The sequence below is a fragment of the Dendrobates tinctorius genome, unplaced genomic scaffold, assembly GCF_039654945.1.
Source record: "Dendrobates tinctorius isolate UK_male_01 unplaced genomic scaffold, ASM3965494v1 ptg000056l, whole genome shotgun sequence".
Classification (NCBI taxonomy): Eukaryota; Metazoa; Chordata; class Amphibia; order Anura; family Dendrobatidae; genus Dendrobates; species Dendrobates tinctorius.
In genome coordinates this window covers 5,340,943-5,366,022 of record NW_027361724.1, presented here as the reverse complement: position 1 = coordinate 5,366,022, position 25,080 = coordinate 5,340,943, and the positions used below count along the sequence as shown (strand labels likewise).

At 48.5% G+C, this 25,080-nt stretch overlaps 1 protein-coding gene across 1 annotated transcript; it reads right to left on the bottom strand.

Annotated features, from left to right (window-relative positions):
• Nucleotides 1-5,615: 5,615 nt before the first annotated feature.
• Nucleotides 5,616-16,121, bottom strand: LOC141091852 (microtubule-associated serine/threonine-protein kinase 4-like). The gene is made up of 19 exons (XM_073577607.1): nucleotides 16,104-16,121; nucleotides 15,901-16,000; nucleotides 15,310-15,377; nucleotides 14,511-14,610; nucleotides 13,114-13,213; nucleotides 11,648-11,829; nucleotides 11,491-11,555; nucleotides 10,328-10,427; nucleotides 9,724-9,791; nucleotides 8,818-8,903; nucleotides 8,421-8,629; nucleotides 7,906-8,044; nucleotides 7,685-7,817; nucleotides 7,328-7,493; nucleotides 7,118-7,216; nucleotides 6,762-6,884; nucleotides 6,513-6,622; nucleotides 6,263-6,419; nucleotides 5,616-6,042 (listed from the first exon to the last, which is right to left on the bottom strand). Exons 1-19 carry the CDS (start codon nucleotides 16,119-16,121, stop codon nucleotides 5,945-5,947), a joined length of 2,121 nt encoding a protein of 706 aa, XP_073433708.1. The 3' UTR covers nucleotides 5,616-5,944.
• Nucleotides 16,122-25,080: the final 8,959 nt, after the last annotated feature.

The following is a 25,080-nucleotide window of genomic DNA, read 5'->3' as shown; positions in this document are numbered from 1 at the left end:
CGCCATTACCCCGATCCTAAGCACGGTGAGGGTCCACCATTACACCGATCCTAAGCACGGTGAGGGTCTGCCATTACACCGATCCAAAGCACTGCAAGGGTCCGTCACTATGTGGCGCTCCTGAGGCTCAGTCGCCACAGAGGTACTGCACCTCCTCCTGAGGTGTGGTGCCCCACCATCCAGGTAAGTTGGAGGCTCCTGACCACGCTCCAACACCTGCTTCCCACACAACACAGTAGTTCATTAAAGCCACATTGCGGCCCCCTGCTTGGAGTGTAGCGGAGCACCTTTGGTGGCTCCCTGCTTGGAACACGAAACGTGCTGGGAGGCGGGTGGAGTTAGAATACATAAAAGAGCAGGAAGGGTTAGGATTTGAGGTCAGTCAGTGAGAGGGAGTCACTCAGAGAGGAGTGAGGAAAGAAGATCCCTGAGAGAGAGGGATGGAGGAAGGAGGTGCTGCAGCAGATCTCAGTGACCTGGGTCTGCTGGCATGGGAAAGGAAAGAAGGAGAAAGACATTGAAACGAAACCTGATCTTCCATAAGAAGGAAACACTAGTATGGAACGTAGGAGTAAAAGGGAACAGAGGACGTGGGTTAGAGGAAGAACCCTGCCTAGAAGTTCTAAGCACAAGGCCAGGGCCCGGTCCCCGAGGTTGTATGGATAGTAATGGTCCTACAGCAGAGTAGGAGTAGGAGTAGGAGTGGAGTAGTGAGCTGTAAATGCACTACTCCCATCTAAGACTTGGGGGCACAACAGCAACCTTGATAGTGAGCCGGGACTCAGGAGTAAGGAGTTCCCGAAGCAGGCTACAGCTGTCTGCCGTACAAATACCACAAAAACGGCTATCAATACTTGAGCTCATCCACTAAAGCTATAAGCAAAACAAAGAAAAAATGGAATCAAGAGCAATGAATAAAATATAAGATTTTTTATTTATACTCAGTAGAAACATACAATATGTAGATAAAAATATCAAAAAAATATATAAATAAGGGAATCAGCGACATCCAATTACCACATATCAAAAAGGGTCAAGGCACTAATGTTAATCCATACGTACAGGCGGATAACAATAACAGAATCGGCTCTCTAGATTATCTTTTTAAATGTATTGGTAAATAACATCTCCTATAAAGTGCATAGTGCATATGCTTTCTCTTAATTATCTTTTAAATATAATGATAAACAGCGTCTCCCATTAAAGTGCATAGCGCAGATAGGGTTATAGGGTTATAATAACCACCAGTGAGCGAGACTGTTGACTGGTATAAGCATAAATAAAGGAGAGAAATAGCCAATTTCATGAACGAATGCCTCATATTCAATTTGGGAAGTACCAACCTCTATAATATGTGGACAGCGGGACCCCTACGTGCGTTTCCCTTCTTGCTTCATCGGGGGGGGGCACATTAGTGCCTTGACCCTTTTTCATATGTGCTAATTGGATGTCACTGATTCCCTTATTTATATATTTTTTTGATATTTTTATGTACATATTGTATGTTTCTACTGAGTATAAATAAAAAATCTTATATTTTATTCATTGCTCTTGATTCCATGTTTTCTTTGGTTTACTGTCTGCCGTACAAGTAGAGTTCCTGGGAACATCTGTCAGGAGGCACTCCAGTGTAACTCAGTACTGGCACTATAAGAGGAGACGTTCAGAAAGGCACATGTTGGCGGAGCGTTGGAAGGGAGCATTCCATCTGGAGTGGAGGTTGATTGAGTCCCTGACCCGGAGGACACAGCACGTAGGCGGGCACCTGTGTGTACTACAGACTGTGAGTAAAGCTTTGGAACTACAAGCCTGGTGTCCTCCATTGATTCTTGCGCCAACACACCTGGTACCGCTACATATGGGTACCAGCTTCTACACCGCTTGTGCCTCTCCTCTACCCCGACATCTACACTGCCCTGGGATTACAGCTCCACCTGTGGGGAGCTTCACCATCTTGGCTGCAACACCCCACCAGCACCAGAGGATCTGCACGCAGCGTCGGCTCAACATTTCACTTGACGAACACCACAGGTGGCGTCATAAACTATTCCATTAATTACATTCTACCATTCAAACTTCCCCTATTAATTGGGCGCCCAGGGCCACGGACCGGGTCACCGCTGCTGTGACACCGGCCCGGTACCGAGTACCCCCCACAGCCCTGGGAGGGCAACCCAATTACACCGATCCTAAGCACTGCAAGGGGCCGCCATTATGTGGCTCCCCTGAGGCTTCAGTCGCCACAGAGGTACTGCACCTTCTCCTAAGGTGTAGTGCCCCACCATCCAGGTAAGGTGGGAACTCCTTCCACATTCCAACACCTGCACCCCACACACAGGATAGTTCAGCAGGGACCCATCCAAGCTTTATGCTGGAATGGTCATAGGGTGCCTTTTGTGGTCCCTGGCTTCGTAACACGAGAGGTGCTGGAGAGGCGAGTGGAGTTAGCTATAAAAGAGAGGGAAGGTGTAGGATTTCAAGTCAGTCTGACAGAAGCTCAGTCTGGGGTGAGTCCCAGAGAAGGAGGTCAGTCAGACGAGGGTCTGAGAGAGAGCAGGCTGATAGCAGGTCAGCCTGAGAGGAGCTCAAGGCGGAGGAAGGCAGTCAGTCAGGAGAGGCTGAGGACTGGTCTTAGTGGAACGAGCTCCCTAAGGAAGGAAGAGAAGGAGAAAGAGACGTAGACCGGAGACTACAGATTCCATAAGAGAGATAGAACAGATCGGAATGAAGGAGAATAGAAGGACGGTGGGATGCAGGTTGAGAAAGAGAGGGAACCCTTCCAGTCCAGAGAGCGCAAAGGCCGGGGCCCGGTCCCCGAGGTTGATTGGATCTTTATGTCCGGCAACAGACACCGGAGAAGTAGTGAGCGGCTAGCGCCTTGCTCCCATCATAGACTTGGGACACAACAGCAACTGAATAGAGAGCCGGGACGCAGTGAGGAGTCCCCGAAGCAGGTTACAGCTGTCTGTCATACAAGTAAAGACTAGGAACACCTAGAGAGAGGCATTCCAGGGTAACTAAGTACTGGAGTGCTTCGCACCTAAAGGCGCATTGGAGGAGTCGTTCAGTAAGGTACATGTTGGCGGAGTGTGGAAGGGAGAACCCTATCCTGTCTGGAGGTTGGCTGGAGCCCTGACCTGGAGAACACAGTACGGAGGCAGGCAGTTGAGTGAACTGCAAACAGTGAGTAAAGCTTTGGAACCGCATACTCTGGTGTCCTCCAGTTATTCCCGCACCACTACACCTGGGTACCAGCCTCCATACCATTCTGCGCCTCTCCTCATCCATTGCACCTACACTGCCCTGGGACTACAGCTCCACCTGTGGGGAGCTATACCATCTTTGCTGCACTACATCAGTCCCAGCGGATCTGCATGCAGCGTTGGCGTAACATCTTACTGGCCAAACACCACGGGTGGCGTCACAAACTATTCTAATAAACTTTAACACCATTAACATCACCACCATTGATATTGGGTGCCCAGGGCCACGGACCGGGTCACCGCTGCTGTGACACATTCCCGCCTGACACCGGCCCGGTACCGAGTACCCCGCTGCCCTGGGTGTGCGAGGGCGACCCAATTACACCAATCATAAGCACTGTGAGGGTCCGCCATTACACCGATCCTAACCACGGTGAGGGTCCGCCATTACACTGATCCTAAGAACGGTGAGGGTCCGCCATTACACCGATCCTAAGCACTGCGAGGGTCCGCCATTCCCCCGATCCTAAGTACGGTGAGGGTCCGCCATTACCCCGATCCTAAGCACGGTGAGGGTCCGCCATTACCCCGATCCTAAGCACGGTGAGGGTCCACTATTACACCGATCCTAAGCACTGTGAGGGTCTGCCATTACCCCGATCCTAAGCACTGTGAGGGTCCACCATTACACCGATCCTAAGCACCCGCACCTTATCATATGTGACATACGGCAGTGACTTAATACTGTGAGGGTCCACCATTACACCGATCCTAAGCACTCGCACCTTATCATATGTGACATACGACGGTGACTAAATACTGTGAGGGTCCACCTTTACACCGATCCTAAGCACTCGCACCTTATTACATGTGACATACGGCAGTGACTAAAAACTGTGAGGAGGTAGAATAAAATGTAAGGCTTATTTTTTCACCATGGTTTGAGGCGCTGTCTTCTTTTTTATTGACATGGAACTTTCCCAGGTTGGAGTCCCTGGTTTTTGACGTGCGCTTCTGAAATTTTGTCTATAAGATTTTGACATTTGTGAGGTGCGGTTCAACCTTTTTACTCTATATATTAAATACTGTGAGGGTCCGCCATTACACCGATCCTAAGCACTCGCACCTTATCATAGGTGACATACGGCAGAGTTTTTGTCATCATCCAAGATGTTCTGGGCAACCCAACGGACTAATTCCTGAATAAAATCTGACCGAGTGTATGTGGCCTAGTATTCAATCCATCAAGGCTGGCATAGCTCCTGTAGTTGCAGTTTCTGGTTGCGGTTAACCATCCACTCTGGTCCTCTTCAAAAGGCAGAGGTGATTGGGTTGGACATGGTGCCGTCTGAAACCTATTGTGTAGGCCTCACCTATGGTCTGCAGGGTTTTTATATATGCCTCCCTGGTTGTGGAGCCCTTGGACGGTGTCTATGAACATCAGTCCCTTGCAGCTCCCCTGGATCCACCTGGCTCAGTAATATCCCACTGCTGCCATCAAATGTGAAGACATGTGGGTTACTGGGTGCTCTTGTCCACTGGTCCGAGATCGCATGGGCTCATCCCATTGAACGCCCACTCTCCTTTTCCGGTGGTCAGAGTACTACTCAGACAACACAGGGTGAAGGTAAACAGTGTTGCAATACCTTATTGATTCAACAACAGACAATAACATATAGAACAGTCCCAGCAAATACCCAAGGTGGTGCAAATTATAGAGTCTCACTTTTCCGCTGGCTCGCCGGGATTAGAGCAGCTGTGACTTCGGGATTAGAGCAGCTGTGACTTTAAGTCCATCTAGTTCAACCTATATCCTAACCTAACCTGCCCTAACATGTTGATCAAGAGGAAGTAAAAAAAACCCATGTGGCAAACAGTAAGCTCCCCATTGGGGAAAAAAAATCCCTTCCCGACTCCATATTCAGCAATCAGACTAGTTCCCTGGATCATCGCCCTATCAAGGAATCTAGTATATATATCCTGTAACATTATACTTTTCAAGAAAGGCTTCCAGGCCCCTCATATTTTAGTAATTTGTGCTCTAATACGATGTTCCAGTGGCCGTGGCTGCATGTCTCACGGCTGTTAGGCAGTCATAACACATGGAGGGAGGGATTGTCTATCAAACAACTATCAGAGTACGCTCGCTCATCACTAATAGCAAATAATAACCTGCAGCAAAATGCAACTCAAGAGTCAACATTCTGACTCGTACGAACAATAGTCTATGTCTCTTGACCGACTGAAGAAAGACAAGTCTGGCATAACTAAGATTAAATGCTGTGTCGTCACAGCATATGTACAGTATATACATACAATATATATAAATATGGATACATATTGTCTGCGTATATTTGCTTTTTATAACAGAAGTGTTAATATATTATTTTTATCAATTGACAAAATGCAGAGTAAAGTTTAATGAATATTTTCTTTATTAATAATAGGATAAAATGATAATGGAGGGAGAAAACCAGGAACTGAATCAATAGACGAAATCATAGTCTGATAGACAGCCGGGGTCAGATACCAGGTGATCAGTATGGATACCGCGGAGCCTGGTTAGAGGCCATAGATGTCCAGTATGGATACAGCGGAGCCTGGTGACAGAGGCTATGCATGTCCAGGTAGAGATGTGACAAAAGGACACAGCTAGATGATGAAGGTCCTTCTATACTTCTCCAACAGTGATGGTGTATCTGCTGGACTTCAGGGCGCTGGATGTGGAGGTTTCCCGTCTTTTAGATGTCTGTAGGGGAGCGGCAACAACATGTAAGCACGCTGGCAGCCCTGGATAATCCACGCCGGCAGGATGATAAGATCCGGCGGAAGATGGAACCTATGAGAATAGAAGTAAATGCAATGTAAGTGATGGGACTCCATACAACATGATACTTCTGTGGGGTCACAGTGGCCAGACAGCTGAGGAATCTCATCACACAGAGGTCAGGGATCATCACCAACCATCATACATGTGATAATCCCATCACTGACAGATGACACATGAATTCTTCTCACTGACCGACATCACACAACATGGACATGATTCTCAATCTCACCTCTTCTTCTTTTCCCCTTTTTTACATTTTCTTGGCTTTCTTGCTCTGCATTGGGATTTATTGCAGAATTTGTTATCTCAATATTTGATGCTTGGGTACACTCTGGATGGGACTTTGAATTCTCATTGTTCATCGTGATGGTAGCGATGGTGCAAAGCTAAATAAGGGAAAAAATAAGATATGAAAAACTTTTTTTTACTTTGAGATGTCTTTTTTTTACATATTCTGGATTTATTGGTCATATATTCACTTTAGAAAGCCTTCCAGAGGATGACGTAAAATTTTGGAAGTCAAGGTCCTTGTCCTCACTTGTGTCCTCTTCATTCTCTGAGACCATAGGCATGTCTCTAGTAGCGTGATCTACAAGACATAGGTAATGAAATGTTACGAGAGGTTTTGGATATAGCACAGTCACAATTCATCCCCGAACCGGATGTCACATATTAAGGAAGACGAGACAAACAACAACTTAGTCTAGATGATGTCTCCTTCTACTTACTGATAAAGAGTCTGGTGTCCACATCTGACAAAAGATGAGGAATATACATTGGCTTCTGATTTAGAAGATTGTCAAAATCTAATTTTTTCACGAATGGATGATCCTTAATCTCAAATGCTCCACCTGGAAAAAAAAAAAAAATTGATGAGGACATTGTCAGAAACTGCTGAATATCTGAACAGTTTATCCTAATCTGAACTAATGACGTAACTGAGCCAACATGAAGGAAATAGAAAGAAAGTCACAGTATGGAGAACTAGAAATAGGCGAGCAGAAAGAGAAGTGCTGACCCTCATGGACATGAACGATTTGTCCTCAGTGTAATAAGTAAATATTAATACTATTATATCTGTTACCTGTCCCAAGTCTTTGCTCAGGATTTTTTTGGAGCAGCTCAGTGATGAGGTTCTTAGCCTTACGGGGTGGATGGCGTTTGTGATTCCAAGGTATTTTTGCTGTAATATAGAAAGTTACAGAAAATAAAACGTTTGTATTGGACTGTAAGGTGCAGCAAAGGAAATAACCAATGTAACCAGTCAAAGCAAAAATCGGATCATTCTACTTACCCATGACAATCAATCTTTTAAGCTCAGTTATGAAATCCACATCAAATGGTAAAGATCCCACCAGAAATTCATGGAGGATGATACCCATTGACCACCAGTCAACAGGTCTTCCGTAGTCTTTCTTCATGATGACCTCTGGGGCCATGTAATGCAGGGTACCACAATTCTAGAAACCAACAGAATATCCAGATGAGAGGTGATGAAACTCATTATTAAGACAAGTTCTCACCATTAAATACACAGTGACAGAATATCAAATAGAAGTGGAGAAGTTCTCCAGAAATGAAGAACGTAGAGAAGAGACAATAGTGGTGAGATATGTAAAGAACAAGCTAAGTTCCAGTAAGTGATGCTAACCTCACGGTCCTTGAACTCTCTGGAGATGTCCTTCGCTGATTGCTTATAGGTGTTGGTTTTTGGTATCATGATACCAATTTTTGAAAGCCCAAAATCAGTGACTTTAATGTGCCCAGCAGTTGTAATCAGGAGGCTGTGAAAGAGAAGAAGGTTTTAGGCTCACAGATCGTGTGATCATAAATAATAACTCCCCTCTTTATTACACTATAGGGGGCACTTACTTCTGCGGTTTCAGGTTTCGGTGCACCACACCATAGCTGTGCAGGTATTCCACTGCAAGAACTGTTTCTGCAAAGTACAAGCGGGCCAAGGGGATAGATAAATGGCCCCTGGTTCTTAGAAGGGACGCACAGTCTCCACCTATAGAAGAAAGGAAATATGAGCGGTGAGGGGTTTATAGAGCAGATCACCAAGATGTATCATGAGAAGTGAGCTGAGACATCGGAGCAGGAGAGAATATATACAGATATAATGCATATATAGTGCACAGAATATTGGTCTGAGGTCACGGTGAAATGTCGTCCATATACAGTGATGCCACAACTGGTCTACAGCTGGAGATACAGACGAGCTCAGTGCGGACATACAGGGACATCACACATCAATGACTTTCCTTAATATCTACAGTAAATGCTGGGTGGGGATGCAACCATCCTCGTGGACAAGTCCTAACAATATGAGTCATGATAAGATGTCCGCAGACATAGGCTGAATATAATATATGTACATGTCCTACCTCCGACATACTCCATGACCATACACAGGTGAGATCTAGTAGGGAAGGAGCAGAGGATGGAGGCCACAAAGGGACAATCAGCAAAGGTCATGATGTCCCTCTCCAGAAAGGCCGCGTCCACATCTTCTTCAGTTTCCAGGTTCTTCTTCGCCATTTTCTTCATAGTGAAGATCTGCTGTGAGTGTTTGTGCTGCACTAAGTAGGCAGCCCTGGAGAGAAGAAGAATCCATGGTTAATAATGAGCCCTATAAAAATCCAGCTATAGAAGTCCTTGGACAAGACAGTGATGTGGACTCAGATCATGTCCCTATGATAACACTGTATGGCAGAGCACAGAGGCGGAAGCCTTGTCATAGGGAACCCTGAGAAATGTGGATAATGCCAACAAAAATCTCACCCAAAACATCCGCCGCTGATCAGTTTGGATGTCTCGAAGTCGCTCATATGCGGCTTTCTCGCCGGGATCAATGATTCCATCAAGTTCTATAATAGAAGAAGCAGAAATGAGGTTAAGATCTAGAAGCTGCTGGAGAAAAGCTCCAGATGCAGAAACGTCTCGTGCTACATCATGTCTCAGCTGATTTGCACTGATCCGATGTAGGTGTAGCAGTGGTGGGGCTGATGGATTGCTTCCTGACACTCCAAGGGTTAAATGTATTTGTTGTTCATGTGTGTGATAAATGGATGATACCCACTGGGGCTACAGCTAGCTGAGACAGGGTTAACTGTAGTGGCCGATCCAGATTGGGAGGGAGAACTGAGAGCTATTGGCAAGTCCATGAAGTGACAGTCAGTTAGTGTGTGAACCGCAGTGAACGAAGTAGCAGGCCTAGGACGAGAGGCTGCTAAGGATAGCGTGGGACTAATACTCTGGGCAGTGAATTGCTGAAAATACCTTTCCATGTGATTCGTCTACGAGTGTGGGTGGGATTTTACATAGGGAGCTACCAATCTCTAGTGTGGGTGGGGTTAGACACAGGACGCAGCTAATCACTGGTGTGGGCGGGGTTATACACACTGGTGTGAGTGGGATTATACAGGGCTCAGCGTTCAGAGCACTGCCAGATTTGCAGCAGCGAATATAGTGTAAGGTAATGGACACATGGCTGGACTCAGGGTCTCTGCCTCTACATCATGCTGCTCTCAGATGTGGAGTAAATACCTGCTGACAGATTCCCTATAATATAACTGCTATTATCTCGCCCAGAATAGAGACGGCCCCTGGTTACATGGGGATAATCCTGGACGGGTCATTCACCCCCAGGATCAGTGACGCACAGACATCTCTCTCTATGATACTTACAGTGGCAGGCTTGTGGATCTCCGGGATATCACAGATCACACTCTCAGGATCCGGCAGCTCAGGGGTTTCTACAATAGAGATAAAATGTATCAGACACCATTAATCCCACAGACATAATCCAGCGACATCAGGGAGGAATGACGAGACGTCTGTAGGTGGGATTAATCCTGGTTATATGGGGGCTCTGAGTATGGGGACGGGCAGCGCAGCCTTAGACAAATGTGCTGTCAGTGATGGAGGACCCCGATCACTACATGAGGAGCCCCCCACCCTCGCTGCACATGTGAGTGATGGGAAGAGAGCTGGAGCAGAGTCAGAATATGCAAATTAGCCTGGAAGTGCAGTGGGGCATGTCCCTGCACTCAGACTCTTCTGCCACGCCCCTAGGGCACTTCTATCCTGCTTTGCATATGACTTCTAACTCCCATTTCTCTTGACTTGCACATTTGAGGCCATAAATCGTCCGCTCCAGTCCTCCCACTGTTCCACATGTGACATGGCCGCCCGGTTCCCATCACACAGAGGGGAAAGAGTAAATGTGACATTCTCCCTGTCCAGAAGAATATCCGGATATTTCCAGTAGACGGTCGTGTGATCGGCTCACCTGTGGTCAGATCGCTGTTCAGCCCCGACTGACTCGTATTAGTGTCCGGGGATTCCGGGGGGACATTTTCCCCATCTTTGTCGTCGCCTTCTTGTGTCTCCTGATAGATAGAAGATATAAAATAAGATGTGGAAACTTCTACTGATCCCCGAATCCATAAATCAGAAGGACTGACCCTACACCTAGAGACGCCTGAGTGTCACCAGACAACCAGGCGCCATCATGGGAACAACGACTTTTTGTGATCACTACAATCAGTGTTTTATCAGCAGGTGATTATCAGTACAGGACTATCTGTCTTGTGCCCTATAGTCCTGCTGCTCTGAGTAACCGCGCCCCCACCAATGACTGGCAGCTATCTGCCTATAAACTGTACATAGGAAGCTGCCAATCACTGGTGTGGGTAGGGTCAGACACAGGAAGCAGCCAATCACTGGTGTGGGTGGGGTTATACACACTGGTGTGGGCGGGATTATACAGGGCTCAGCATTCAGAACACTGCCAGACCTGCAGCAGAGAATATAGTGTAAGGTAATGGACACATTGCTGGAATCAGGGTCTCTGCCTCTACATCATGCTGCTCTCAGATGTGGAGTAAATACCTGCTGACAGATTCCCTATAATATAACTGCTATTATCTCCCCCAGAATAGAGTTGGCCCCTGGTTACATGGGCATAATCCTGAACGGGTCATTCAACCCCAGGATCAGTGATGCACATATATCTCCCTCTATGATACTTACAGTGGCAGGCTCGTGGATCTCCGGGATCTCACAGATCACACTCTCAGGATCCGGCAGCTCAGTGGTTTCTGCAATAGACATAAAATGTATCAGACACCATTAATCCCACAGACATAATACAGCGACATCAGGGAGGAATGACGAGACGTCTGTATGTGGGATTAATTCTGGTTATATGGGGGCTCTGAGTATGGGGACGGGCCGCGCAGCCATAGAGAAATTTGCTGTCAGTGATGTAGGACACCGATCACTACATGAGGAGCCCCCCACCCTCGCTGCACATGTAAGTGATGGGAAGAGAGCTGGAGCAGAGCAGGAAAATGCAAATTAGCCTGGAAGTGCACTGGGGCGTGTCCCTGCACTCGTACTCCTGCCACGACCCCCAGGACAGTTTCATCCTGCTTTGCATATGACTTCTACCTCCCATTTCTCCCGATCGCTCCAGTCCTCCCACTGCTCCACGTGTGAGCTGGCCGCCCGGTTCCCTTCACACAGAGGGGAAAGAGTAAATGTGACGTTCTCCCTATCATGTATAATATCCGGATATTTCCGGTAGACGGTCGTGTGATCGGCTCACCTGTGGTCAGTTTGCTGCTCGGCCCCGGCTGACTCGTATTAGTGTCCGGGGATTCCGGGGGGACATTTTCCCCATCTTTTTTGTCGCCTTCTGGTGTCTCCTGATAGATAGAAGATATAGAATAAGATATGGTACCGTCCACTGATCCCTGAATCCATAAATCAGAAGGACTGACCTTGCACCTACAGATGCCCGAGTGTCACCGGACAATCAGGTGCCATCATGGGAACAACGGCTGCTTGTGATCACTACAATCAGTGTTTTATCAGTAGGAGATTATCAGTACAGGGTTATCTCTCTCTTGCCCTGTAGTTCTGTTTCTCTGAGTAACCCCACCACCACCAATGATTGGCAGCTTTCTGCCTATAAACGGTGTACATAAGAAGCTGTCAATCACTGGTGTTGGCGGGGTTATATATAGGATACTGCCAATCACTGGTGTGGGCGGGGTTATACACAGAAAACTGCCAATCACTGGTGTGGGGAGGGCAACACACAGGAGGCAGCCAATCATTGGTGTGGGCGGATTATACACAGGAAGCACCCAATCACTGGTGTGGGCGGGATTATACACAGGACGCAGCCAATCAGTGGTGTGGGCGGGGTTATACACACTGGTGTGGGTGGGGTTATACAGGACTCAGCGTTCAGAGCACTGCCAGATTTGCAGCAGAGAATATAGTGTAAGGTAATGGACACATGGCTGGACTCAGGGTCTCTGCCTCTACATCGTGCTGCTCTCAGAGGTGGAGTAAATACCTGCTGACAGATTCCCTATAATATAACAGCTATTATCTCGCCCAGAATAGAGACGTCCCCTGGTTACATGGGGATAATCCTGGATGGGTCATTCACCCCCAGGATCAGTGACGTACAGACATCTCCCTCTATTATACTTACAGTGGCAGGCTCGTGGATCTTCGGGATCTCACAGATCACACTCTCAGGATCCGGCAGCTCAGGGGTTTCTGCAATAGAGATAAAATGTTCAGACGCCATTAATCTCACAGACATAATCCAGCGCCATCAGGGAGGAATGACGAGACGTCTGTAGGTGGGATTAATCCTGGATATATGGGGGCTCTGAGTATGGGGACGGGCCGCGCAGCCATAGAGAAATGTGCTGTCTGTGATGGACGACAGCGATCACTACATGAGGAGCCCCCCACTCTCGCTGCACATGTGAGTGATGGGAAGAGAGCTGGAGCAGAGCCGGAAAATGCAAATTAGTCTGGAAGTGCACTGGGGCGTGTCCCTGCACTCGGACTCCTCTATCACACACCCCCAGGGCACTCCTGAGCGGCACATTGGAGGCCATAAACCATCCGCTCCAGTCCCCCCACTGCTCCACATGTAACATGGCCACCCGGTTCCCATCACACAGAGGGGAAAGAGTAAATGTGACGTTCTCCCTGTCCTGTATAATATCCGGATATTTCCGGTAGACGGTCGTGTGATCGGCTCACCTGTGGTCAGATTGCTGCTCGGCCCCGGCTGACTCGTATTTGGGTCCGGGGATTCCGGGGGGACATTTTCCCCATCTTTGTCGCCGCCTTCTGGTGTCTCCTGATAGATAGAACATATAGAATAAGATGTGGAACCTTCCACTGATCCTTGAATCCATAAATCAGAAAGACTGACCCTGCACCTACAGACGCCCGAGTGTCACCGGACAATCAGGCGCCATCATGGGAACAAAGTCTGCTTGTGATCACTACAATCATTGTGTTATCAGCAGGAGATTATCAGTACAGGACTTTCTCTCTCGTGCCCTATAGTCCTGCTTCTCTGAGTAACCCCGCCCCCTCCAATGATTGGCAGGTTTCTGCATATAAACAGTGTACATAGGAAGCTGCCAGTCTCTGCTGTGGTCAGGATTATATGTAGGATACTGCCAATCACTGGTGTGGGTGGGGTTATTCACAGAAAGCTGCCAATCATTGGCGTGGGCAAGGTTATACACAAGAAGCAGCCAATCAGTGGTGTGGGCGGGACTATAAAGGGCTCAGCGTTCAGAGCACTGCCAGATCTGCAGCAGACAATATAGTGTAAGGTAATGGACACATGGCTGGAATCAGGGTCACTGCCTCTACATCGTGCTGCTCTCTGATGTGGACCTGCTGACAGATTCCCTTTAAAATAACTGCTATTATCTTGCCCAGAATAGAGACGTCCCCTGGTTACATGGGGATAATCCTGGACGGGTCATTCACCCTCATGATCAGTGACGCACAGACATCTCCCTCTATGATACTTACAGTGGCAGGCTCGTGGATCTTCGGGATCTCACAGATCACACTCTCAGGATCCGGCAGCTCAGGGGTTTCTACAATAGAGATAAAATGTTCAGACGCCATTAATCTCACAGACATAATCCAGCGCCATCAGGGAGGAATGACGAGACGTCTGTAAGTGGGATTAATCCTGGTAATATGGGGGCTCTGAGTATGGGGACGGGCCGTGCAGCCATAGAGAAATGTGCTGTCTGTGATGGAGGACAGCGATCACTACATGAGGAGCCCCCCACCCTCGCTGCACATGTGAGTGATGGGAAGAGAGCTGGAGCAGAGCAGAAAAATGCAAATTAGCCTGGAAGTGCACTGGGGCGTGTCCCTGCACTCGGACTCCTCTATCACACTCCCCCAGGGCACTTCCATCTTACTTTAAATATGACTTCTAACTCCCATTTCTCCTGAGCGGCACATTGGAGGCCATAAACCGTCCGCTCCAGTCCTCCCACTGCTCCACATGTAACATGGCCGCCCGGTTCCCATCACACAGAGGGGAAAGAGTAAATGTGACGTTCTGCCTATCCTGTATAATATCCGGATATTTCCGGTAGACGGTCGTGTGATCGGCTCACCTGTGGTCAGATCGCTGCTCGGCCCCGGCTGACTCGTATTAGTGTCCGGGGATTCCGGGGGGACATTTTCCCCATCTTTGTCGTCGCCTTCTGGTGTCTCCTGATAGATAGAACATATAGAATAAGATGTGGAACCTTCCACTGATCCCTGAATCCATAAATCAGAAGGACTGACCCTGCACCTACAGACGCCCGAGTGTCACCGGACAATCAGGCGCCATCATGGGAACAAAGTCTGCTTGTGATCACTACAATCAGTGTTTTATTAGCCTGAGATTATCAGTACAGGACTTTCTCTCTCTTGCCCTGTAGTCCTGCTTCTCTGAGTAACCCCGCCCCCTCCAATGATTGGCAGGTTTCTGCATATAAACAGTGTACATAGGAAGCTGCCAGTGTCTGTTGAGGTCGGGGTTATATGTAGGATACTGCCAATCACTGTTGTGGGCGGGGTTATTCACAGAAAGCTGCCAATTATTGGCGTGGGCAGGGTTATACACAAGAAGCAGCCAATCAGTGGTGTGGGCGGGACTATACAGAGCTCAGCGTTCAGAGTACTGCCAGATCTGCAGCAGACAATATAGTGTAAGGAAATGGACACATGGCTGGAATCAGGATCTCTGCCTTTACATCGTGCTGCTCTCAGATGTAGAGTAAATACCTGCTGACAGATTCCCTTTAAAATAACTGATATTATCTTGCCCAGAATAGAGACATCCCCTGGTTACATGGGGATAATCCTGGACGGGTCATTCACCCCCAGGATCAGTGAGGCACAGACATCTCCCTCTATTATACTTACAGTGGCAGGCTCGTGGATCTTCGGGATCTCACAGTTCACATTCTCAGGATCCGGCAGCTCAGGGTTTTCTACAATAGAGATAAAATGTTCAGACGCCATTAATCCCACAGACATAATCCAGCGCCATCAGGGAGGAATGACGAGACGTCTGTAGGTGGGATTAATCCTGGTTATATGGGGGCTCTGAGTAGGGGGACGGGCCGCGAAATGTGCTGTCAGTGATGGAGGACCCCGATCACTACATGAGGAGCCCCCCACCCTCGCTGCACATGTGAGTGATGGAAGAGAGCTGGAGCAGAGCCGTAAAATGCAACTTAGCCTGGAAGTGCACTGGGGCGTGTCCCTGCACTCGGACTCCTCTGTGACACGCCCCCAGTGCACTTCCACACTGCTTTTCATGACTTCTAACTCCCATTTCTCCTGAGCGGCACATTGGAGGCCCTAAGCCGTCCGCTCCAGTCCTCCCACTGCTCCACATGTAACATGGCCGCCCGGTTCCCATCACACAGAGGGGAAAGAGTAAATGTGACGTTCTGCATATCCTGTATAATATCCGGATATTTCCGGTAGATGGTCGTGTGATTGGCTCACCTGTGGTCAGATCGCTGCTCGGCCCCGGCTGACTCGTATTAGTGTCCGGGGATTCCGGGGGGACATTTTCCCCATCTTTGTCGCCGCCTTCTGGTGTCTCCTGATAGATAGAACATATAGAATAAGATGTGGAACTTTCAACTGATCCCTGAATCCATAAATCAGAAGGACTGACCCTGCACCTACAGACTCCCGAGTGTCACCGGACAATCAGGCGCCATCATGGGAACAAAGTCTGCTTGTGATCACTACAATCATTGTGTTATCAGCAGGAGATTATCAGTACAGGACTTTCTCGTGCCCTGTAGTCCTGCTGCTCTGAGTAACCCCGTCCCCACCAATTATTGGCAGCTTTCTGCCTATAAACAGTGTACATAGGAAGCTGCCAATCACTGTTGTGGGCGGGGTTATATATAGGTTACTGCCAATCACTGGTGTGGGCGGGGTTATACACAAGACGCAGCCAATCACTGGTGTGGGCGGGATTATACAGGGCTCAGTGTTCAGAGCACTGCCAGATTTGCAGCAAAGAATATATTGTAAGGTAATGGACACATCGCTTGAATCAGGGTCTCTGCCTCTACATCGTGCTGCTCTCTGATGTGGAGTAAATACCTGCTGACAGATTCCCTATAATATAACTGCTATTGTCTCCCCCAGAATAGAGACGGCCCTTGGTTACATGGGGATAATCCTGGATGGGTCATTCACCCCCAGGATCAGTGACGTACAGACATCTCCCTCTATTATACTTACAGTGGCAGGCTCGTGGATCTCCGGGATCTCACAGATCACACTCTCAGGATCCGGCAGCTCAGGGGTTTCTACAACAGAGATAAAATGTATCAGACGCCATTAATCCACAGACATAATCCAGCGCCATCAGGGAGGAATGACGAGACGTCTGTAGGTGGGATTCATCCTGGTTATATGGGGGGCTCTGAGTAAGGGGACGGGCCGCGCAGCCATAGAGAAATGTGCTGTCTGTGATGGAGGACCCCGATCACTACATGAGGAGCCCCCCACCCTCGCTGCACATGTGAGTGATGGGAAGGGAGATGAAGCAGAGCTGGAAAATGCAAATTAGCCTGGAAGTGCACTGGGGCGTGTCCCTGCACTCGGACTCCTCTGTCCCACGCCCCTAGGGCACTTTCATCCTACTTTGCATATGAATTCTACCTCCCATTTCTCCTGACCAACACATTGGAGGCCATAAACCGCCCATTCCAGTCCTCCCACTGCTCCACACGTGACATGGCCTCCCAGTTCCCATCACACAGAGGGGAAAGAGTAAATGTTTCGTTCTCCTTATCCTGTAGAATATCCAGATATTTCCGGTAGACGGTCGTGTGATTGGCTCACCTGTGGTCAGATCGCTGCTCGGCCCCGGCTGAATCATATTAGTGTCCGGGGATTCCGGGGGGACATTTTCCCCGTCTTTGTCATCGCCTTGTGGTGTCTCCTGATAGATAGAAGATATAGAATAAGATGTGGAACCTTCCACTGATTCCTGAATCCATAAATCAGAAGGACTGACCCTGCACCTACAGACGCCCGAGTGTCACTGGACAACCAGGCGTCATCATGGGAACGTTCTCATCCCCAGTGGAGTAAGAGACGGGTTCAGTATTGATCCTTACCGGGTGTTCCGGGGAGCGGGCCGGACCTTCCAGCACATACAGGACTTTTTCGGCCGGTTCTTTAACAAAAGCCAAATCTCCGTCTTGAGATCTTTCTTCGGCCTATAAAGAAGGAAAGAAACAAAAGGGAAATCGTGAGATGAGAGCGGTGAGATTGGAGGTGGCCATAGTGTAATGACTGCGGAGCGGTAAGTATGGAGACGGCCATAGTGTAATGACTGCGGAGCGGTAAGTATGGAGGCGGCCATAGTGTAATGACCGTGGAGCGGTGGGAATGGAGGCGGCCATAGTGTAATGACTGCGCAGCGGTGAGAATGGAGGCGGCCATAGTGTAATGACTGCACAGCGGTGAGAATGGAGGCGGCCATAGTGTAATAGACCACGGGCCGGTGAGAATAGAGCCGTCCATAGTGTGATGACTGCGGAGCGGTGAGAATGGAGGCGGCCATAGTGTAATGACCATGGAGCGGTGAGAATGGAGGCGGCCATAGTGTAATGACCATGGAGTGGTGAGAATGGAGGCGGCCATAGTGTAATGACCATGGACCGGTGAGAATGGAGGCGGCCTTTGTGTAATGACCTTGGAGCGGTGAGAATGGAGGCGGCCATAGTGTAATGACTGCGGAGCGGTGAGAATGGAGGCGGCCATAGTGTAATAACTGCAGAGCAGTGAGAATGGAGGCGGCCATAGTGTAATAACAGGAGCGGTGAGAATGGAGGTGGCCATAGTGTAATGACTGCAGAGCGGTGAGAATGGAGGCGGCCATAGTGTAATGACTGCGGAGCGGTGAGAATGGAGGTGGCCATAGTGTAATGACCGCAGAGCGGTGAGAATGGAGGCGGCCATAGTGTAATGACTGTGCAGCGGTGAGAATGGAGGCGGCCATTGTGTAATGACCATGGAGCGGTGAGAATGGAGGCGGCCATTGTGTAATGACTGCGGAGCGGTGAGAATGGAGGCGGCCATAGTGTAATGACTGCGCAGCGTTGAGAATGGAGGCGGCCATAGTGTAATGACTGCGGAGTGGTGAGAATGGAGGAGGCCATAGTGTAATGACTGCGCAGCGTTGAGAATGGAGGTGGCCATAGTGTAATGACCGCAGAGCGGTGAGAATGGAGGCGGCCATAGTGTAATGACTGTGCAGCGATGAGAATGGAGGCGGCCATAGTGTAATGACCATGGAGCGGTGAGAATGGAGGCGGCCATTGTGTAATGACCTTAGAGCGGTGAGAATGGAGGCGGCCATAGTGTAATGACTGCGCAGCGTTGAGAATGGAGGCGGCCATAGTGTAATGACTGCGGAGTGGTGAGAATGGAGGAGGCCATAGTGTAATGACTGCGCAGCGTTGAGAATGGAGGCGGCCATAGTGTAATGACTGCGCAGCGTTGAGAATGGAGGCGGCCATAGTGTAATGACTGCGGAGTGGTGAGAATGGAGGCGGCCATAGTATAATGACTGCGGAGTGGTGAGAAAGGAGGCGGCCATAGTGTAATGACTGCGGAGCGATGAGAATGAAGGCGGCCATTGTGTAATGACTGCAGAGCGGTGAGAATGGAGGCAGCCATAGTGTAATGACTGCGGAGTGGTGAGAATGGAGGCGGCCATAGTATAATGACTGCGGAGTGGTGAGAAAGGAGGCGGCCATTGTGTAATGACTGCAGAGCGATGAGAATGGAGGCGGCCATTGTGTAATGACTGCGGAGCGGTGAGAATGGAGGCGGCCATAGTATAATGACTGCGGAGTGGTGAGAATGGAGGCGGCCATAGTATAATGACTGCGGAGTGGTGAGAAAGGAGGCGGCCATTGTGTAATGACTGCAGAGCGATGAGAATGGAGGCGGCCATTGTGTAATGACTGCGGAGCGGTGAGAATGGAGGCGGCCATAGTGTAATGATCGTGGGTCTGGGCCTCGTCCTGTGTAATATTGGGGGACACCAGAAGCTTCTGTCCACCATTATGACCCATCATTGTGGAGAAGGTATGTGCAGAGCGTCCACCACTTACCTGCTGTAGTAATGTCCTGATGTTTCGGGTTAAATCCGTCAGATACTCTGAGGTAAGACGGTCTTGTTGGTATTTGGTCAGGCAGTCCTGCACTAGCTCCACCACCAGCCGGTGAGTGAAGCCGAGGATGCCATCGGGTGGTAGAAGCTTAATGTCAGAGCAATGGGTGTAAAGAATCTCCGATAATGCTTCTACCTGAAGCTTGTCTAGAAGAAATTCAGCCATAGCGAAAAATTGCAAATGCACTCAGTCACTAGGGAGCCAAAATGGCAGCCGGAACCCTGTGTGCACAGCATAAGTAACTGCGAGCGGTGATGTCACAATGGAGGACCATCTGTGATGTCATAATGGCCTACCATCTGTGATGTCATAATGGAGGACCATCTGTGATGTCAGAATGGAGGACCATCTGTGATGTCATAATGGCCGACCATCTGTGATGTCATCATGGAATGTGGTGATGGAATCCTCAGGATCGTCTGCAATACTTACAGGGGAACCCGGGGATTACAGACGCCTCCATGTTTTCATGGCTGTTCTCTTCTCGGTCCATTAAAAACACAACTAGGATCAGGGCATGTTCACACCTTGCGCTTTTGCAGCATTTTTACTTGTGTTTTATTTTCCATTCATTTGAATGAGTGAAAAACGCTGCAAAATCCCTGAAAGAGATGAGATAAAGCAGAAACAAAAAATGCAACAAAAACCAACATGTGACTGAGGCTCCAGAAGTCTCCTGTTCTACACTCCCTGACAGAAGTTATGTCTCTTATCCATGTTATGTAAATAAAAGCTTATAACCTGACGTTAAATTCATCCATTGGTTGTATAAATTATTCTTTTGAAAGCTGAAACCCTCCAAAATGTGGTTTAGGTTAAGAAAATAAATTGGCATCAATGCAGAAATATTGATCATTTAATGGACACAGAATGGTCAGATTTTGTCAAGACAAAAGTTTTGTCGGCCACAGAAAGTAATGTGATATTCAAACAAATAATTAACTTAAAATACAAATATATGTTGCAAAACATTGGTGAATGAAGTTGTGGTGCTATTAGAGTCATATTTAATATTTTGTGGGACTTCCATGAGCATGAATGACTGCATCCAAGGGGTTCAACCAGCGTCGGACTGGCCCACCGGAGAACCGGAGGATTCTCCGGTGGGCCCTGGCATCTGGTGGGCCCTGGCACCTGCTGGCATACAGGGCCAGCAGTTGCCTAGGGCCTCCGCTGCTCCAGGGGCCCCCAGCCAGTGGTGTGTCACTAATAGCGGCACACCATGCAGCTGCTAATGGGGGCCCTGGGCCAGCAGCCCCGGTCCCCGCTGCTAAAAGGAAATGAATATTCATTGCTTCCCACGCCCACATGGATGTGGAAAGCAGTGAATATCATTTCATGGTCTCCACTCCCCCAGGGGCCCAGCCTCCCAGCCTGGGCAGCCGCTATGCAGCAGTAAAGTGAGGGCCGGCGCCGCCCTCAATTGTAATGGGAGAGAGAGTGTCAGATGATGTTCTCTCTCCCATCAGTCCCCTCTGTTGACTCACAGCCGGTGCGCGATGACGTCACTACATCGCGCACCCGCTGTGTGTCTGGCAGAGGGGGCAGCTCCCAACACTGAAGCCGGCTGCCGGAATCAGCGTGGGAGCGCGGAGGAGAGGTGAGTATTGTGTTTTGTTTTTTTTATATCTCTATCTATCTCTCTATATCTATCTATCTATCTCTATATCTATCTGTCTCTATATCTATCTATCTGTCTATATGTATCTATCTATCTATCTCTATATCTGTCTATCTCTATAGCTGTCTATGGCTGGAGTCACACTAACCAGCTCAAAATACGCTCCGTAGTTTACATGCGTAATACGGATGACAGACCCCTAAATAGTGCTCCGTAGGTCATCCGTAAGCAAGGTGCGGTCGCGTATTTTGCGCATGTCTGCATCCGTATGTAATCCGTATGGTATCCGTATGCCAGTGGTCCCCAACCTTTTTTGCACCAGGGACCGGTTTCAAGCAAGACCATTCTTCCATGGCCCGGCAGGGCGGGGATGGAGGTGTGGCAGGGGCGGGGCTTTGGTCATAAGGGGGCGGGGCTATGGACACGGTTGTAGTGTAGCAGTGCATACTTATAATTAAATAACATTTATAATGTGACTCAACTCACCATAGGTTTTGAATAAGTGCTCCATCACCCGAGTGCTCCCTTCTCCCCATCATTGCCTTCACCCCATCACCCCCTTCTCCCCATCATTCCCTTCTCCCCATCATTGCCTTCACCCCATCACTGCTGTCTCCCCATCATTGCCTTCACCCCATCACTGCCATCTCTCCATCATTGCCTTCACCCCATCACTCCCCTCTCCCCATCATTGCCTTCACCCCATCACTCCCCTCTCCCCATCATTGCCTTCACCCCATCACTCCCCTCTCCCCATCATTGCCTTCACCCCATCACTCCCTTCTCCCCATCATTGCCTTCACCCCATCACTGCCATCTCCCCATCATTGCCTTCACCCCATCACTGCCGTCTCTCCATCACTCCCCATCTCCTCCAGGGCCAGGCTACACAAACACAGACCAACACACACACACACAGACATACATACACACACACATTATACACACACACACACATTATACATACACACACACACACACATTATACACACACACACACATTATACATACACACACACACCACCTCTCTCCTCTCACCTGGCCGCCGCCCACGCTTCCTCGCTCTGACACAGCAGCGGCCGCGCTCCTCTCTGTGTCAGTCAGAGACAGGAAGCGCGGGCGGCGGGCAGGAAGCTGGACGCAGTGGACGGGTCCTTGCATCTCCGCTCCTGCTATTCCCTCTTGCAGGCAGTGGAGCTGCTTGATCGCTCCCTGGCCGCCCCAGCCCCAGCCCCAGCTACGCCACTGACCGCCCCTGGCTCCCCTTGTGTCCGCGGACCGGCAAGGGCACTGCAGCGGCCCGGTGCTGGGCCGCGGACCGGCGGTTGGGGACCCCTGCCGTATGCAATCCGTATGGCGAGATTTTCTCGCAGCCTTGCAAAATGGACATTTAACGGTTTTGAGGCCTGCTAACAATTTAAATCATTAGCCTGCACCCTATTTCTACAATCAGGAACAGGTGGCTGCCTCCATTCTGTCCATTTGTCACCTTGCATTCACGAGGTGTGTTGGTGTTCTTTGTGCAACATGGCAGAGGGTCTGAGATTCAATACAACCGAGCAGGTTCTCTTTACCTGGCTTTTGTCACGGCGCTTTGGGCAACCATATCCTGTGATAGTGGATCCGAGGAGGAGGAGACGCATGTGGGTACATCAACTTTTGAGGCAACGACTCACAAGAGGTCATTTTCACCGCCTCTATTCTTCTCTGCGGGAGCATCCTGAGAAATGTTACCAGTACTGTCGCATGAGCATTTCCACATTTGATCGCCTCTTGGAGACAGTGCGCCCTGGGATCACCTTTCAGGACACAAGGATGCGCAAAGCGATATCTGCAGAGGAGCGACTTCTACTCACAATACGGTATGTACTACACAACCACATTCTCTATGTTCATAATGTGTGTGCTAAAGTATGTTTTTTTGCCTTCTTGGACAAAGTTTTATGCCCTCATCTTACTCCAAATATGTTTCACCTGACACAGCAGAATGTTACATCTAATATGTCCTGCATATCACTTAGTCATTGTGGAACCAAATATGTGTGTGTTGTTCTCTCTCAATTCCTCCCAAGTTTGGTCGGCATGTAACTGATGTTTTTGGACTTTATGCATTCTAAAATTATCCATTTCTGTTGTTCTACAGCTTCCTGTCCACTGGCCTGTCTTATGCCGCCCTCCACCATGAGTTTCTCATTGGAAAGTCAACCATTTCAGGCATAGTGAGGTCTACATGTACAGAAATCTGGACAAGACTCCATCTAGTGGTCATGCCCGAGCCCAGGATGGAAGACTGGTTGAGGATATCAAGGGACTTTGAGGAGGACTGCAAGTTTCCAAATTGTATTGGGGCCCTGGATGGCAAACATATCCGGGTGCGTAAGCCGCCGAACTCAGGCTCCCAATTCTTCAATTATAAACATTACTTTTCTGTTGTATTGTTGCCTCTGGCCGACCCTCAATACAAGTTTATAATTGGAGACATTGGGGCCTATGGAAGGACGGGAGACTCTAGAGTCTTCAATACTTCCATAATGGCTCGGCGGCTACGCACCAACCAGTTGGCTGTACCACCACCACGCCAGCTACCAGGCTCCCCCGAACAATCAGTCCCTTATGTCCTTGTGGCAGATGAGGCCTTTCAGTTATCACGCAATGTCATGAGGACATATCCTCGGCGCAACCTTGACCACAGGCACTGAATTTGTAACTTGCGCCTATCGCGTGCTAGGCGACTGGTGGAGTGTTCCTTTGGGATTCTTTGTGCCAAATGGCGAGTACTCCAGTCTGCCATTCAGTTGAGTGAACAAAATGTAAATGAAGTTGTGAAAGCCTGTGTTGTTCTGCCTAACTTCACCAGGATACATGATTGTTCCTCCTCTGATGTTGTTGTGCGTAGGCCGGACAATGCGCGCAGGGTGAGACCACCTATGAACCCTCAACGTAGACCGCTCTCTGGCCTCAAAGTGCGTGATATTTTCACTAATTACTTTATCTCACCTGAGGGGGCAACTTCTTGGCAAGAGCATGCTGTGTCTATGTTATAATTTGTTTCTTTAAGTGTGTCTAAATATATATTACTCCACCCCTTATGATTCTATGAGTGTTTCATTGCATTGGTTGGTGTATGTTAGTATGTTGACAGGGTTTTTGAAAAATCACACAGAGACGTTAACTAGAGTAGACAAATTTTTAGTTTTGCCTTTTTTTTTTTGTTTGCTTAAAGGCAAACATAATATTGCCATAAGAAAAATTTTGCAATGGGCAAAATGACCCTTTGTGCCTTCTTTAACTTTTTTGAAAAGTAACATTACATAACAAAACACCAACAAAGATTAGGCAATAACAACATTGCTGCATGACAATAGTTAACTAGAAAGGAAAAAAATAGGTGAGCTCCATCACCAAAATAAAGGCTACAAGATAACACTCACATTTCCTCATAATGTTTTGCAATCATAGAAAGCTTCCACCATGACAGGCAAGGCTACCTCACAGCTTTCACACAGATATTACCTGTCTGTAGAACAGAGAATATTTAAGCATGCTATACTGGAAAGGATGAAAATACAAAACTCACTTGTTAAGACATAGAGAGAGCGTGATATTCTGAATGCTGGTCGCCTTGAATTGTTTTACTAGAGATTGCTACCAAAAAAGGTGACTACTTAACTAAGGCGAGCATGCCTTTCCTAGGCCTTAGCAAGTGAGTAGTGTATTTTCATCCTTTCATTTTACATTATAGCGCGTTGAAATATTCTCTTTTGTACACACATGTAATATCTGTCTGAAAGGCGTGAGGAAGCCTTGCCTGTCATGATGGATTGTTTCATATGTTTGGAAAACATTGTTTAA

Bases quoted from the DNA above. Each gene is read 5' to 3' on its own strand.
- LOC141091852 (XM_073577607.1), bottom strand. The intron at 6,623-6,761 runs GTAAGTAGAAGG...TATGTCTTGTAG, and splicing joins GGACACCAGACTCTTTATCA to ATCACGCTACTAGAGACATG. The intron at 6,043-6,262 runs GTGAGATTGAGA...CTATTCTCATAG, and splicing joins AAAGGGGAAAAGAAGAAGAG to GTTCCATCTTCCGCCGGATC.